This window comes from Danio rerio, chromosome 11 (genome assembly GCF_052040795.2).
Source record: "Danio rerio strain M-AB ecotype USA chromosome 11, GRCz13ab, whole genome shotgun sequence".
Classification (NCBI taxonomy): Eukaryota; Metazoa; Chordata; class Actinopteri; order Cypriniformes; family Danionidae; genus Danio; species Danio rerio.
Genome location: NC_141031.1, coordinates 24,484,773 through 24,501,298, shown reverse-complemented (window position 1 = coordinate 24,501,298; position 16,526 = coordinate 24,484,773). Strand labels below are relative to the sequence as shown.

The 16,526-nt window shown below is 37.1% G+C and overlaps 1 protein-coding gene across 12 annotated transcripts in view; it reads right to left on the bottom strand.

Annotated features, from left to right (window-relative positions):
- The window catches only part of foxp4 (forkhead box P4), a 471,422-nt gene that overhangs the window by 48,000 nt on the left and 406,896 nt on the right, over positions 1 to 16,526 (bottom strand). For 8 of the 12 annotated variants that reach the window (XM_087272444.1, XM_087272445.1, XM_087272443.1 and 5 more), the window contains 3 exon segments: positions 12,798 to 12,951; positions 6,666 to 6,870; positions 5,328 to 5,423 (listed from right to left, as the gene is read on the bottom strand). In XM_087272444.1, the coding sequence (XP_087128570.1) occupies positions 5,328 to 5,423; positions 6,666 to 6,870; positions 12,798 to 12,951 (455 nt within the window). 12 annotated transcript variants of the gene reach the window in all.

Sequence of the window (16,526 nt, the reverse complement as noted above, 5' to 3'; positions counted from 1 at the left end):
TTTTAAATAGTTAATCGAGGGTAAACAGGTTATCTTATTTGACCATTTACACTTCTTATAAATGACCCAGGGTTAAAAATTAAACCTGGGTATTCACAAGTTGATGCTTCATGGTGTAGAAACCCCAAGTAAAACCTGTTCACATAACAGCTCTGGGACTGAACATCCTTATATTATGCATACACATGTCACCACTTCAAAATGTTCACTCTGCCGATGTGCTTGCTGTCACCACGGCAGTAGTAAGCGCACCTGAGGTTTTCACCGATTTTAAGATTTTTATGTTTTTGATAAGTAGCAGAGCCCTTTAGACCATACACCGGATCGTTTTTTTCGTTCTTTGTTTTGCTGGTAATGTCTTTAAATAAATAATTGTTTAGGCCTATTAAATTATTTATTTATTATTCATGTACAATAATTAAAACATAAAATGAGATAGTAAAATATAACCAACAACGAAAATGTAAATGAAAACTGTAAATGAAAACTTAAAAAAAAAGAAAAAGCTTATTTATTGACCCTCTTATAACAAACACTGTACACCTCTCTATATTTAGGCTAAAACACTGCTTTGTTAATTTATTTATGCCTCCTTATTTGTGTATATATGTGTTTGTACTTTCATTTTAGTTGTCTTTTATTTCTTTAACTTAACTTTCCAAAATGAATCCTCATTTCACTTAACAAGTTTACTATGATAATAAAGCTTGTTAACAAGTTTTTAATAATTAATGAAGGAATTATAATTCTTTGTTACATTATTTCATCTTTATTTACAAGTAGCAGGGTATTTACAGCTACTGCATATTTCTGTCCATTCTCATACAGTCCCTTTGTGCCTCCTGGCGGCAAAGTGGTAAACTCAGTTGTACCTAAAAACACATGTTAATGCGGTGGCAGTGCCACTCGCAGCGGTAATGCTCCTTTTAAAGTGGCACCCACTGTATAGGCCTATGGCTGGGCTATCTGGCCTAAAATCTAAATTAATTGAACATTTTACCTAGTTTATGATTAATGAACAATTGTTTTATTAATTGATTTATTTATATATTTTTATTATTATTATTATTTTTGGTCACATAGTTCACTGATAAAACTCTTCTTAACTAGATTATTTAAAAAATTCGTAATATTGTGTTGGAGTCTCCTACGACAAGTTTTAATGTATCCAATGTTAGATATATTGTATATATAGAATATAGTATTTTTCCTCAGAATATTAATTGAATATTAGTTAAGAGTCATTTTGTAATGAATTTGAGAGTTAGTTTTAATAATTTCAGAGCTTAAGCTCTGTTAACTCCACCCTTCCATAAGCCAACTCTGCTTTTATTGATCAACTTGCCAAGTCTGTTTTGATTTGTCTTCCCTATATCTTATGTTGGAAACCCATTTGAAAGTGATTTTATGTCACAGGGAGATGAGGATTATGCAAATATGTTAATTTGATTGTGTTGATGTGGAATCAGCAGGTGTTAGGATGACAATTATTTTTTTTTTGAGAAAGACGATACCCTTATTTATCATTCATTTCGTTTGATTAACAACTTTGCAAATGGTTAACATTGAAGGACAGCAACGTTACAGTCTGCAATTATGATCATTTTCAAAAATGACCTGGTTGCCTTCACCCTTTGATATTTTTCCACTCAAGTGCCAAAATAAAGGGGGGCTGTTTATTTCCAAAGTGTTGCGTTTTCATGACTGAACGTGAAAATGAGACACATGTTTGGCACCACCAAGCAGGGTGCCAAACAGTGCCAGATTGGTGCAAGGTTTTATAACCTTGAGTAAAAGCCAAGCTAATGACACTTCTAAATTAAAAGGTAGTGTTTAGAATAATGATAATCCAGGGGATAAGTGCAGTTTTATTAAAAAGCTCTAATGATGACGGTGTCCTGAGCTGTGACATGAAGGAGTGTCCAATTCTGCTCGTGGAGCAACTTCTACACACCTGGATGTTCAAAGTCCACTGGGCCCAAGTTTGGTCCAGGCTTTCCAATAATCCTTAGACCTCGATTAATTTGATCACATATGTTTGAATATGGTTGCCACTCTTCAGGACTGACTTTGGCACCTCAATTCTACCTATTCCACCTATTCTAGTCAGTCTGAAAACAACGACTAACTGGTCCATGGTTGTTTATTTGGGATTGGAGCTCTGCAGGACAGCGGCCTTCCAGGAACAGGATTGGACACCCCTGATGTAAGTGGCAGGAGTGTTCAGGAAAACTTTTTACTGTATTTTCTGAGGTAAAAATGACACACTTAATCTTTAAAAACATTGAAACGCCTGCTTGCTTAATAAAAAAGCCTATTGGGGTTGATATGTTATAGCAATTTTGAGGTAGTCTCACACATATGTGACTAATACAAAGAAATGAAGCAATGGAAACGCTCTCAGATGCTCCGTGTCTGGGAAAGCCGATAGCTTTGAGACAGTCCTTCAGGAAGCTTTGAACAAATGCAGTTCGAAAGGACCTGGTAAATGTAAAAACCAAAAGGTCTTCCATAATTGTGATGGACGGGCTGCCAATATTAAGTGCGTAACATTGTATTAGCATCTCACGCTAGGATGCAGGTTCAAATGTCCTCAAATGCGGCCAGGAACAACATGCCACCATCTAATTACAAACTAACGTGGATGATCTTCAGATGTTTTTGCGTAACTGCGAAAGTGAGGATAAGGTGGTTGTTGATGTGCTGACAAGGCCTGCTGGTGGGGCCTGGGGATAAGTGCTACAGTTCTGTTTCGTTTGAGATACAGCCACTACTGTGTGCACTGTGGCCTAGAAGTCTGGATTGGGTCTCTCTGGCCCGGCTTCTGTAGAGACCCATAACGGATCAGCCTCGAACCCCCGCCAGCAGTCTCATCCAGCAATTTTTCATTTCGGGTCTGGCCAGCTGCCACGGACTAGCATGTAGCTTGGGTTTTTTTTGTGAAGGCAGGAACCACAGAATCCTTCGTCATGTGTCTGACTGCTGCTAAGCATGGGCAGGGGGCTGAAGTTGGGAAGGGGGAGCACGGCTTGTGGCGGTTGAAGGTCTGGGGAACTCTTCCCAATTCCACATCAGAGTACTTGCTTAATATAAAGCAGCTTGCTCACAGATGAGGCCCTCCTGAAGCGGCATGCACACACACACACACGTCCTCCCTCCTCTTCATCAGATGTGCTGGCAGTGGACGGCCCACGCAATTCAGAAGCTGCTCTAGCGCTAGACATTACAAACTACTGGCAACCACACTGTCCACATGTGCCATGCATTAGCCTCACCACACAGTTTTTCTTCTCTTTTGAGTTGTGTGTGTGTGTGTTTGTGTGTAAACGTGTTAGGCCAAGTAAGAGAGAACCGTGTTAGAAGAAAACATGACGGAGAGCGAGCTTTTCTTTCTGTTTAGCCATGTCCGTGTAGCATGACAGGGTCGGTGTGTGTTAGTGTTGCTGGTGTGTGGGGGTTTATTTAACTGTAGTGTGGACAGCCTACCAGTGTAAAAATGGAAATATTACATAAACGAATCCACAAAACCGCTGTAAAAGGTCACACTGCAAGACAAAGTAAACCGCAATGCTCATTAAAAAATAAAACTAATGTACATTTTTGGTATTGAGATACATAAATAAACATCTTCAAAAACAACCTCATTATATCTCAGTTTATCTATACTTACTAGATAGAGGTTAAATGTTAATATTTGTTTTATTCGATAGACCATTTTGAGGGATGTAAACAAAAACAATGGTCCCAGCGTATTTCTTGTTTTACATTTTTAATTTCTATAGCTTCCGAGAATCTAAAAAGAGCCACATGTTGATAAATAATGTTATGATAGCTGTTTTAACATTAGGTTATGGTTGAATTGCCTCTTGTTAGTTATGAAATAGTTTGACAACAAGCAGGAAATGTTCACGGGCCAATGACATCACCACATTGAAATGGTCTATAAAGGCATTTTTTATTGTTTATTTTTTTATGTAATGATGTATTCATGAATAAAAATGCCTTTAAATGCTTATTGTTATAATAATTACTAATAATGTATGTTTGTACTATGCATGCATGCTATGTGTGGATACCAGTCCTTATTTAAAACAATATTACCTACATTAATTTTCCACCTACAGTCAAACTATGTGTACACCTTTTTTTTGGACTGTGTACTTGTCTATCTGTGCCTACATGTGTAGTGTGTGTTTGTCTTATTTTGCACTGTCTGTTTTTTGCACAGTTGCTGTATTTTGCACTGTCTGTATTTTGTCTGGAACCAGCATCTAAGCTACTGAACTCATCATAGTACAAGTACTGTTGATGATGTGACAATAAAAATTGATTTGATATACTGTATACTGTAGTTATATGATTATTTAGGATGGGTTGGCTCTGATAAATTATCTCTATATAAAAGTTAAATATCAAAATACTCGACACAGTTTAAAACTATTTCTAAACAACTTTGGCTGCCCATTTGTATGACAGCATGGGGAAATACTTTTTAATATGAAACTTTGTTTTCAAAGTGCAATTTGTTTTTAGAAAATGTTTTCTCATGAAAATGCGCAAGATACTTTCATATTTGATGATGTCACTTTTTTTCCAGGTGAACAACACAACGATATTTTTGAAGAACATTGGAAACCATAGCCATTGACGTCCATGGTGGGAACAAAACATTAGGGGTGTCCAGATCCGATCATGTGATCAGAAATCGGGTTCGATCACGCGGTTTCAGGACTTGATTAGAATTGGATGTTACCTCCCGATGAGGACTCGAATATATATACTTTTATTTTATTTTTTGTTTACATGCCTGCTGGGTATTTTAAGTTGAGGTGCTATTTGTTTTATATTAGATTGTTTAAATATATTTACTGTTGCACTAACGTGTTATTTATTACTTGATTGTTTAAGCTACCTCACATAAGTGCTCTGTTTGTTAACAGAGTTGTTAAATGTTGAAAGAAGTTGAATGAAACAAAAAAATTAGGAACATCCTGGATTGGTTTCTTCACTCTTCTTTATTCATTTTTTATATATTACAGAAGCATCGGATCGGGTTTCGGTATTGGTAGATACTCAAAATCAAATGACTCTGACTTGAGGACATCCTTACAAAGCATATTATAAAAGTCAATGGCTGCTGCTTTGCCACATTTTTCAGGATATGTACTTTCATGTTCAACAGAAAAAAAAAAACTCAAATAGGTTTAGAACAAGTGAAGCAAGAGTAAAAAATGAGTAAATAATGACAGATAAGATATGCGCCCTTTTAAGATATGCGCCAATTTAGATGCTTGGATAAAATGTGTGTGTGTGTGTGTTTTACTTACTGAGTGCTCTGCAGGGGAGTGCCTTTGGAATAAGGCGTGAGATGCTCATCACTGGACTCCTTGGTAAAGGACGAGATCCACTCAAAGAGTCTTGCTCTTCAAAATGGAAAGAAAGTATGAGTACCTCACAGTAGGACCACTTTCCTCTCTCTCTCTTATACACAGATGCTTACCTCTCAGCTAAATGATCACCTACATTTTTACCCACTCCACACACACAAACACACACACGCACGCACGCACGCACACACACACAAACACACACACACACGTTAAACTGGCACAGGGGCGTCAGTCATGCTGAAGGCATGCTATGTTCTGAGGAACTCACACGAGCCCCAAATATCAAATGAACCCAGGCATTTTACATCAGATCATCAAAAAGCGCTTGACAGCAAAGACCTTGAATGTGTGTGACAAAAAATATCTGTTTATAAAATACTGTCATGTAACGGTTGGCACTGTGAATGCACATGATGAAAATATTACCATAGCTTTAACACTTGTTTGTTTGCTGTCTATATATTGTCAATTTTAACTTGTTAAATAGTTGCCAACGCTATTCTGTTTATTCTTAAAATGTAGAATATTAATCCATTACTAGCCATTAAACAGAACATTTTGGTTGTATTACAACTTTTTTGTTTATATTTAAGCTATCCTCGAGTCAAAGATGAGATGTTGTACATTGATGTCTGCATCAAACTGATTTTACAAAAGTGTTTTTTGTAAAAAAATAAAATAAAAATAAAAAACTGTTCCGACCAGTAATTGTTCAACTATATAGAAGAATAAGTGGTCTCAGTAAATTTAAATATGCCATTAAATGACTATTGTTCTAAATATGCCAGACAGGCATAGTAGGAGTTTTTGGGATGTTAAAGGGCGACTTAGTGGGTCATGGTAGAAATTTATGATAATTATTATTTTTATACAAAGTTAGTCGATTTTAATGGAAATTTATGGATAAAACCTGCAAAATTAATTAATTAATTAATTAATAATAATCAGGGCTTGACATTAACACCTGCCAGCACGCCAAATCCGGGTAGATTTCAGCTATGGCACCCCCACTAGCCACCTTGTCTGGTTGAAAATACTTTTTAAATCGCCAGTGCTGGCTCATCACTAAAGATTAGAATTTTAGTATATGACTGTTTGTCAATATGTGTGCAAATGTGCTCTTAGAACTGAGAAGCAGAACGATTGATAACTGTTCGACTGAGCAAAAGAAAGCAGGTGAATACAGATTGAGAGGATAATCAAACACACGGTGGGACACAAGCGATCCTCTATATCAGGTTGACAATGAAGTATGCTCATGCATTTTCCACTGACCTGTCTCTCTTTGGAGTGTGCACAGAGTTTTGTCCATTTGGCAAAGGATGATGAGGGATCTGAGGTGAGACCTTGGAGGCCGAGTATGAGGTAGTGTTGGAGCTGTTGGTGGTCAGATCGAGGCCCTCGTGTTTCATGACCTCCTCTGTGCTCTGAACACCGGCCACATCCTTCCACAACTGCTGCAGGTCAGTGGGACACATGGCTAAAACACACAAACAAAAGAGATTATTACAAACTATAAACCATACAACAATCAACCAATATGTCACTGGCTGTAGTAGATTAATAGCACTTTTACCATTAAAATACAATCACACTCAAAAAGACCTCCACCAAAAAGCCTCGACTCAACAACAGGTGCCATATGATGAAACTGACTCTAGGTAGACTGATTTGTTTTTCAGTTTTTGCTCGTTTCTGTTGTGCTAAAGGCTATAAGCCCAGTGTTGATAGATTAGAGCTCCTTCAAAAAGCATCAAACCTTTGACTTTCCTTATCACACCTCCAAAGCCCTCTTACCGCATTTTGAATGGTGGCCAGCTGGCAGCGCATCCCACCCCAGAGATCTCAACGTCTGGCGGTACACTGACATTAGTGTAGCAAGCCATAAAACACACCAGGCACACACCGCGCCACACTTCACATTGGGAAGGGGAGGTGTGGGGTGGGGGCGCCAACGGGACTTCAGTTCACAAGAGACCAAAAGGAGGGAACTGTCCAAATCGGAGGAAGCAAATGGCTAATTTCAGCGTGTTTATGTTATCTTTCAACATCTCCGCAAATCCCCCTGGCTACCTCCATTTGTAATTATCACTGTCCCGACCAGCACTGCAGCTCACTGGGTGTATTAATCTTGGCTAGATGCTCTCTTGGCATTTTTTTTTCAGTTTTTATTTCTCCTCAAACTTGCTGAATTCAGGATTGTTTTTTGTCTCCTGGAAAGGCAAATGGGGTCTTGGTTGGGAAGGAGATTTGAGGGTGCTAAAAAAAAAAAAAAGTGAGAATAAATGGGGGGGCCGCCCATGCACGTCTGGCGCACACTGTTCCCGAAAAGCCACAGCTTGCTATGCTATCTCACATGGCAAAGACTTAATAGCAATCTAAATATTATGTCTGGTCCGCCAGCATTCTTGTCCCGAACCCCGCCAAAACAAAACTCCTCGCCTGGCCTGGCTCTCTTCATCCCCCTCCCCCCTCCTCCCTCTCTTCCCAGCAGGCCTGGGGCCAGGGAAATGATGTATGGCCACACTTGCAGCTACAGGCTGTTGTTCACTAGTCACAGAAAACCTCACCGAGCACCAAAGAAAAAGCCACGGATGTACTTTAACCCCGCAAATAACCAAGCCAGTGCGGAGAAGCAGTGGTGTTACTGTGAACAGGGAGGCTTTTTTAAAGCAAATTTCTACTTTCGTGAAAGAGCAGCCAGAACATAGGAAGTGGAAGGGAGGACGCAGGGTGGAGATGGAGCGGTTTACCTACAGTGAAGTGTTTTTGTATTTCATTTTCTTCCAAACACACACAGTCGCGCACACAGGGGCAGGTGAGGCGTTTCCCCTGTGGTTGGCCACACATTCTCTTTTTCACTCACACACACTTCGCAGAAAATTTTGAAGCCAACCTTAGCTTTCCATAAATTGTGTAACATGTAGAATTTGGTAGTCGGTCTAGAAGGAATTAAAGCTGATGTGTGGCATCAAGTTCAAACTTTACTCAAAGTGCAAGGACTGTAAGTAAACCATTCGCAGGCTCATTTCTCTGACAAGCATAAACACTGTGGTGTTTATAAAACATTGCTTAGTTTGAGCAGACTGGCAGAGCAAAACTGACTCAATCTATGGTGTAAGTTTGGGGCACGGTAACCAGTTTGTTGGACCAATTGCAGATGAGCTAAGATGAGTTAAGAAAACCTGTTTGGAAACAGGCATTATTATTTGCAGTTCTTCTTTAAATTTCATGTTTTTGGAAAAAGAATGCATGAGCTTACTAAGACTTTTGTTTGGTCAAATATTTAGTAAAAACAGGTATACCAATCTAAAAGTTTAATTAAGTTGTAAAACATTTTTAAAAATATTTATTCCAGAAATGGCAAAACTGATTTTGCAACATCAGTCTTCAGCATTCTCCAGTCTTCATTATCATATTAGTGTTCATAAATCACTTCAATATACACATTTACTGCAAAAAAAATCCTTTTTAATGTAAATAAGTTTATACTTTTTTTTCAGGAGTATTTAATGAATAGATGGTGAAAAATATTTGTTTCCTTTTCATGTCTATTTATTTAACCAGAAATCGTTTACATTCTAAAATTCTTGGCTTAATTTTTAATCAGTTTTAATGCACCCTGACTGAACAAATATTTATTATTTCAATAAAACCTTACTGACTCAATGCTACTGTTTCAGCTCAGCTCGGACTGGATTACACTTTTGGTATATCATCTAAATATGATTCATATTCACAAGTTAGATAGACAATAAAAAGCTGTTCACAAGGCAATATCAAAAAAGTCCCCTATGGTTTCTTGTGTCTGCTTTTTTCTCTAGCTCCATGCATCACAAAAAAAAAAAAAAAAAAACCTGAAGAAAAGTTTGGCATGGTGATCACAAAGCATTAAGCCGAGTCCGACAGATCTGGTTGCACCCTTTGGACAGGAATTAAAATGACTTACTGTAACTGTTAAGTGAATATTACAAAAAAACAAAAGCCATCCCGGCAAGCAGTCTTTCTAATGCAGTGAGTCACTTAGGGGTTGAAACTCTAGCCTTCCAAAGGGAATGACTGGACACGCCAAACAAACACCAAAACAACAACAACAACGGTTGGCGCCACCCATGGATCAGAGAACAAATCCTTTTCAGCGGCAGCTACGGCCAAGCATGACTAGCCAGAAGAATGCGCATGGTTGGCTGGCCAGTCATAATGGAGGGCTTCTTTTCAGAGAGGGATTGTGGGGAAATTCCGTGATTCTGCTCTGTCGCAGGATTTGTTGAAGGGATTCCAAGAGCCCAGAGTTTATTGTTCTTCAGACCCCTTGAAACAATGACATAAGCAATGGGGAGGGGGGGGGGTGACTGGCGCAGGGGTCTACGCCAGTAAGATGCCAAAGCCAAAAGTTTACAGCTGTCGTGAAAAATTATTTTCATCAATCTGCAAACCTTCCTCTGCCTCGCTGCCTTCTTTCTCCCTTCTTTTTTTCTCTTTTAGCAGACTACTTTTCCTAAAAGCAGCCGTGCATGTGTTTGTGTGTGTGTGTGTGTGTGTGTGTGTGTGTGTGTGTGTGTGTGTGTGTGTGGTAAGGCCACTCAGGATTCCGGATGACGAGTCTATGTTTTCTTAAGACTGAAATAATCAGAGATGTCAAGAGCAATGGGCGAGAATGAGAGTCAAGCACTCTAATAAAAGACCGGGATCATTTTGGAGGCCCTATCGGCAAGAGTGGCAGAGATTTCGGCATGGAAATTGAAGTCGGCTCGCTGTTTGTTCTGTTCTGTTGAGGTACTCGTAATGTTACAACCGCTGTGGAACCTGTAAAAGTTGATGTGTCTAATTTCAGCGGATGGTGGCCAGTTTGCCCAAGACCCATTTCTGGTCAGGCCCTTTGACAAAACGAGGAAAAATGGAAAAACTAATTGAGAAAGGATCCAAAACCTCCATTTCCTTCTGTAGGATAAGAACGTCTGGAGCTTATGTGCGCACACACATTAGCCCCCCTTCCTCCCAACCTGTGCACAAATCACAGTGAATTTTGTGGCATATTTTACCTATTATCCAAATGACTGCCTTCCACAAAACCAACAATCAAGCTTTGCTTTTATCTCTTTATGAGCTGATTAAGTTAACAAGCTTCACATGTGGCTCTATGGACATGGCTGTAGTTAGTCTCCGGGGGGACTCCATCCCGCTCTAATAGATGGAGATGATAGCTGATTGCCAAATTTTGGAGCAAGAAGAATGAGGGATTCATTTTACAGCCAGCTTTATTAGCATTCAATGTTGCGCGTGTAGTAGCGAGCGATCCGCGCACGTGTGTGTGTGTGTGTATGTGTGTGGTGAGGGCTGACTAAGGAAGAATCAGTGGGCGGCGGGTGCAGGTCTGGCCTCAGCCTGAGACCGCCATCTGGTCTTGGGCTATGGGTACGAACACAGATGCTGCATTTATTTAGCACGCTGCATTTCCTCCAGAGCTCCACTTTCCTTTAATAGGCATCACTAAAGGAGCGAATCAGACGTTCTGTGGTGTTTTTCTGGCTGTTGAGGACAAGAGGAGAGCTGTGAAAAAGACAGACCACCGGGTTGAGAGGCTTGTGGCTGTAGCACCTCGCCCTGGGGCTCAACGATGTCAGATGTCTGTGGGAAGTATTGACCAGCTAACAAAGTTGGGGGAGAGAGTTTTTTTTTTTTTGTCTTGAAAGATGTAAGTTAATTTGAGTGGGTCAGTATCTGCAACAAACCTGTCTGGCTGAAATAAATAAATAAATAAATAAATAAATAAATAAATAAATAAATAAATATGTATGTATGTATGTATGTATGTAAATAAATGTCCCACAATTTGCAATTATTATTCCTGATTTCAAAGGTTGGATGTTAGCATGTTGCTACAGTTTAAATTAAGATGAAAAGCTTTATTTTGTTTCTAAGCAAATAACAATAATTTCACTGAACATTTTTAATGATATACAATTGAAGTCAGAATTATTAGCCCCCTGAATTATTAGCCCCCCTGTATATATATATATATATATATATTTCTCTAATTTCTGTGCAACATAGAGAAGCGTTTTTCAAAACATTTCTAAACATAATAGTTTTAATAAGTCATCTCTAATAACTGATTTATTTTATCTTTGACAAGATGACATTAAATAATATTTTACTAGATATTTTATCGAGATATCAAGACACTTCTATACAGCTTAAAGTGACATTTAAAGGCTTAACTAGGTGAATTAGGTTAACTAGGCAGGTTAGGGTAATTAGGCAAGTTATTGTATAATGATGGTTTGTTCTGTAGGCAATCAAAAAAAAATTTAGCTTAAAGTGGATAATAATTTTGACCTTAAAAAAATGTTTCAAAAATTAAAACAGCTTTATTCTAGCCAAAATAAAAATAAATAGGACTTTCTCCAGAAGACAAAATATTATCAGACATACTGTGAAAATGTCCTTGCTCTGTTAAACATAATTTGTGAAATATTAAAAAAAAACTAAATTCAAAAGGGGGCTAATATTTCTGACTTCAATTGTACATAAAATGATTGTACTTGTCTTGTTGGTCATCTTTTATTACTAAACTATGCAGATATGCTTTGGTGTAGTATAAATACATCTGGTTACTATATCTGCAATTATTGGAATGTTCTTTAAAAGACCTTTCAAGCTAATTCTATAATAAAATAGATTTTTGTAAAGTTTTTATTTAGTCTTGGAAATCTGATGTATCCACAAGTCTCTAAAATAAATTCTCGCAATGCAAAATAATAAATAATAGTAAATTATTTTATAGTGAATTTTATCTAGGTATTTTATTGGGTATTTTGTCTGATTCCATCAAAACACCTTTCCTCAACGTTTTTATATACTGTATAAACAAGTTAAAATTTCTGCCCGTTTAGTAATACAAAACGCTTCTTTATTCATGATACAAATTCTGAAAACAAACTTAAATGTTTCAAGCTGAATAGACTATCATAATTAAAACATAAAAACATACGATTTAAAAGTTATTATTATTATTATTATTATTAATAATATTATTGAATCTGGAAGCACCAGGGTTATTGCTACTTTCAAAACTATTCAAAAAATATATTTATTTAAAAAGATGAATATATTAAATAAAGATAATTAGCTAAAAAAACAGAAATATACATGCTGTTACAGCAATATGCAAAATAAAGAAATAAATATTGATAAAACTTTAATAATAAAAATATACTAAAATAAGGCTGGGCAGCACCTATGGTCTTCATGTATGGGATAGCAACTTGTCAAAGTGTCCAGTCCTCTGCAGATCCATGGCAAATACCCAGTATTCAGACTCACTTTAATGAGCTACTTCTTTGCAGTAAAACTGTGACTCGTGAGTCTGGTTCAACAAATGCTGTGTTTGATTTTATTGTGTACCTTGCTGCAGGCTCTGAATGGGTACTGCTCCTTGGCCCGGCTGTAGGTTCACCAGGCCTTGTCTTTGTAGATTCAGAATGTGTTGCTGCTGTAGCTGTTGCATCTGGATCAACTGCTGCTGGAAAGCCAGCTGTTTATTCCCCAACTGCTGCTGCTGAGAACCAGAAAGAGAGAGAGTGGCATGTTAAACAACAATGAGAAAAGCGAAAGGAAAAAACTGCAGGATGGAGAGGGCGGGAAAGATGAGACATTCATTGGCTTTTATAAGCCTTCAACCTCGTCCAGGACATGTTTAGATAGGACATATCCTGGAATAGAGATATTTTCCCCTCCAATCACCAAAGCACATCCTGTGGCGGTAGACAACAAGCAGACAACAAAACGCTGGGTCTCGGTTCAAAGTGTGGAAGTGCATTGTGAAGCCTCGTGCATTAAGAGATAACACATTAATCTGTGAGTGACAGGTCCATGTGGTCTAGAACTGACACACTCGCAAACATGCTTGTTCGTTCCTGCGTTTAGCAATCTGTTAGCATGTGGTTGGCGAGCAATTAACACGGCAATAAACAGTGACTAACAACATCTGCGCGCAATGCTATGAACAGTTCCAGATTATATGACATCAGATGTTTATCATTTTACGATAAGGCTTGGTATTTTTTCACTACGCATGAAATATGCTTTGCGAAACTCGAGAAGCGTGACTCCAAACCCCTCTTTCTCTGTTTCATAAACAGGTCACAATGTGTGTGGATACTCATCACTCAACTATCAAAAGATTTATTTTTTCTTCCAGCCGACTCCTGGTGACGTTTAACAAAGAGATGAAAAATGAGCAAACCGTTTTATCAGCTATGACATAAGTAGAGTGTACTCCAAGACTAGCCCTAAACTTGTATAAAAACAAGACATGAGTGAGGAAAAAGCTTTTACATCTTTAGCCAAAGGTGGAAAGGAACAGAAAAAAGGGCCAAGGTGAAGAATTAGACTGGAAAGCGGTGCTTTAAAGGTGATGTGTGTAATTTATGATGTTTAAAGTCACCCAACATGGTAACCGATGACCTTTTGGGAGCTTGGACAAGGACTACACTACTGTTCAAATGTTTTGGGTCAAAAATACAATGAATGACTGCATTTATACAGTTGAAGGCAAAATTTTTATCCTTCCCATGAATTAGATTTATTTTTATATATTATATTTTATTTTTTTTTTTTTTTTGTGCTGTTTAAAAAAAAAACTTTTTAAACCTAATAGGTTCAATTTATAATGACTAAACTCTTTTGTTTTTATCCCAATGACAGAAAATAATATTTGATTAGTTATTTTTGCAAGATAGTAATCAGCTTCAAGTGCATTTTAGAAACATAACTATGTTATTAGGCTAACTAGGCAAGTTAGGTTAATTAGGCAAGTTATTGGACAACAGTAGTTTGTTCTGTAGCCAACCAGAAAATAATAATTCTTAGGAGGGCTAAATGTACACAGGGGTGGATTTAACCAATAAGCAAGGTAAGCAGCTTCTTAGGGCCCCAGGAATCACAGGGCGCACACATAAATACCTAGAATTATACCCATAAATTATATATAATATTGTTTTCTATTGTAATTTGTATGGAGGGGGTCTCATTCATTCATTTATTTATTTTTTTCGCAAATGTGTCCCCCACCCTTAATCATGGATCAGTCAAATCAGTAAAGATTTAGTTTTAAAAATGAAATACTTCATTTATTATGTTTAGTAAAATTTTTTAATCATTCAAATTTCTTTTTTCAAATTTAAAAATTTTACAAGATTTTACAAGATGCTTTACATGTTATTATTTTTTAACATTAAGAAAAAATGTAGAAAAGACATGAAAAATTTGTGATATAAGAAAAAATAACAGCAAAATAAATGAAAGTACAAAACATGCATTTTAGAACTGTTGGGACCATTGGCTAGAATTGTTTAGGGCCGCCAAATCACTAAATCTGCCCCTACATAAACACATAGACATCACCTATATGCCAAAACTGCATGCTAACTATGTTTATACAATAACTTATATTTGATCGTACCTTAAACTTAATTTGTTTGTAATGCAAAAATGTGCATCTTTTGTAAAAAGCGCTATACAAAAAATACTTGAATTGAATAACAGTTTTGACCTTATTTTTTTAAACATTTACTTCGGCTAAACGAAACTAAACAAAACAACTTTTTCCAAAAAGAAAAATATTATAATTAGGGATGTGCAGATCCGATCACGTTATCCGAAATCAGGCCCGATCGCATGGTTTCAGACTCGATCGGAATCGGACGTTACCTCCCGATTAGGACTTAAATATGTTTAATGTTAAAATAAGGTGAATTAAATAAAAATAAGCAGCATCCTGGATCTGTTTTTCACTCTTCTTTATTCTTTTTTTATGTTTTATAGAAGTATCAGATTGGGTTTCAGTATCGGCAGATAATTAAAATTAAATGGCTTGGACTCGAGGGCAAAACAACCTGATCGGGACATCCCTAATTAACACAACTGTTATTTATATATATATAAAAAAACAAAACATTTTCACAGTGGGGGCTAATAATTTTCTCTTCAATTGTATGTAAAATAAGAAAAATCAGCAAGAAAATTAATAATAAGTTTATAATGTTTTTTTTTTTTTACAAACAGCCCATCCAGCAAATGTCATGGTAAATCTATGATCAGTGTTGCAGAACTGATTAAAAACAAAAAAAAAACAAAAACACGTTGGTTTGTTTGTTTTCATTATAGTAAGAACAATAAAATGACCCCTTCTAGATCAGAGAGGAGCAGAATTTGGTGAGTTGAGTGTGTGTTTGTGTGTAAGTGTGAGTGCTATGGAATACATGGCATGTGGCGATAAGGTCAGTTGGTGTCGTTGTGATAAATGTCCTCTTTCCTGAACTGGCCTGAGTAGAACTGCTGTTTCCAGCGACATGCTTTTTGATGTTCCCCCAATGAGAGATGCGTCTTATCTCCTTCAAGATAACGGCTCAAAAAAGTGGAGGGGCAGAGAGAAAAAAAATGTTGAAGGAGGAAAGGAAAATAAAAAAAGAAAAATAATTAAAGGTAGTTTCTTAATCTCACTGTCAGAGAAGTGTTTGAGGCCGCCGCCCGGGGCACAAGGCCTCATGGGAAAAGGCCACATGGGTCAACATCAACAGAGAAGAGAGAAGACACAAGCCCTTTCCAGAATCTATTGAGCTGATTTGTTCCCTATTGCCTACACTAACATCAGTCTTCAAAGTTAGCATCATCATAACAGTTTGGAACAACTCAAGTATAAGACTGAGCTAATTAATATTATCCAAATGATTTCAGTCGTCTGACAATGGCTTTATAATAATAGTCTGCTCATAAAATATCAATCTAAAATTTTATGTAAAATAACAGCCTTTTAACTATGAATTATATGAATTATATTATATAGTTGCTAAGTGTTTACATTTGATTGTGTTCCCCCATTTTGGTGTATGTATAAACTTTGACTTTTGTTTATTGTATAGACACAGTGAGAAGCAGTAGGGGTTGGACGCCACACTTTTCTTTTCTGTAAATATTTTCTTATGTTTTTATATATAGTCAGGGAGGTAGGAGCAGTTTTTATATTTTTGATTTCGTTATTTTGTTAGGTGTATTTAGTTTCATTTGGGTGTTTAGGTAGCGGATATATATTTTTATTTTTTTAAAATTTTTTTGTGGATCCTCTCTGAGGTA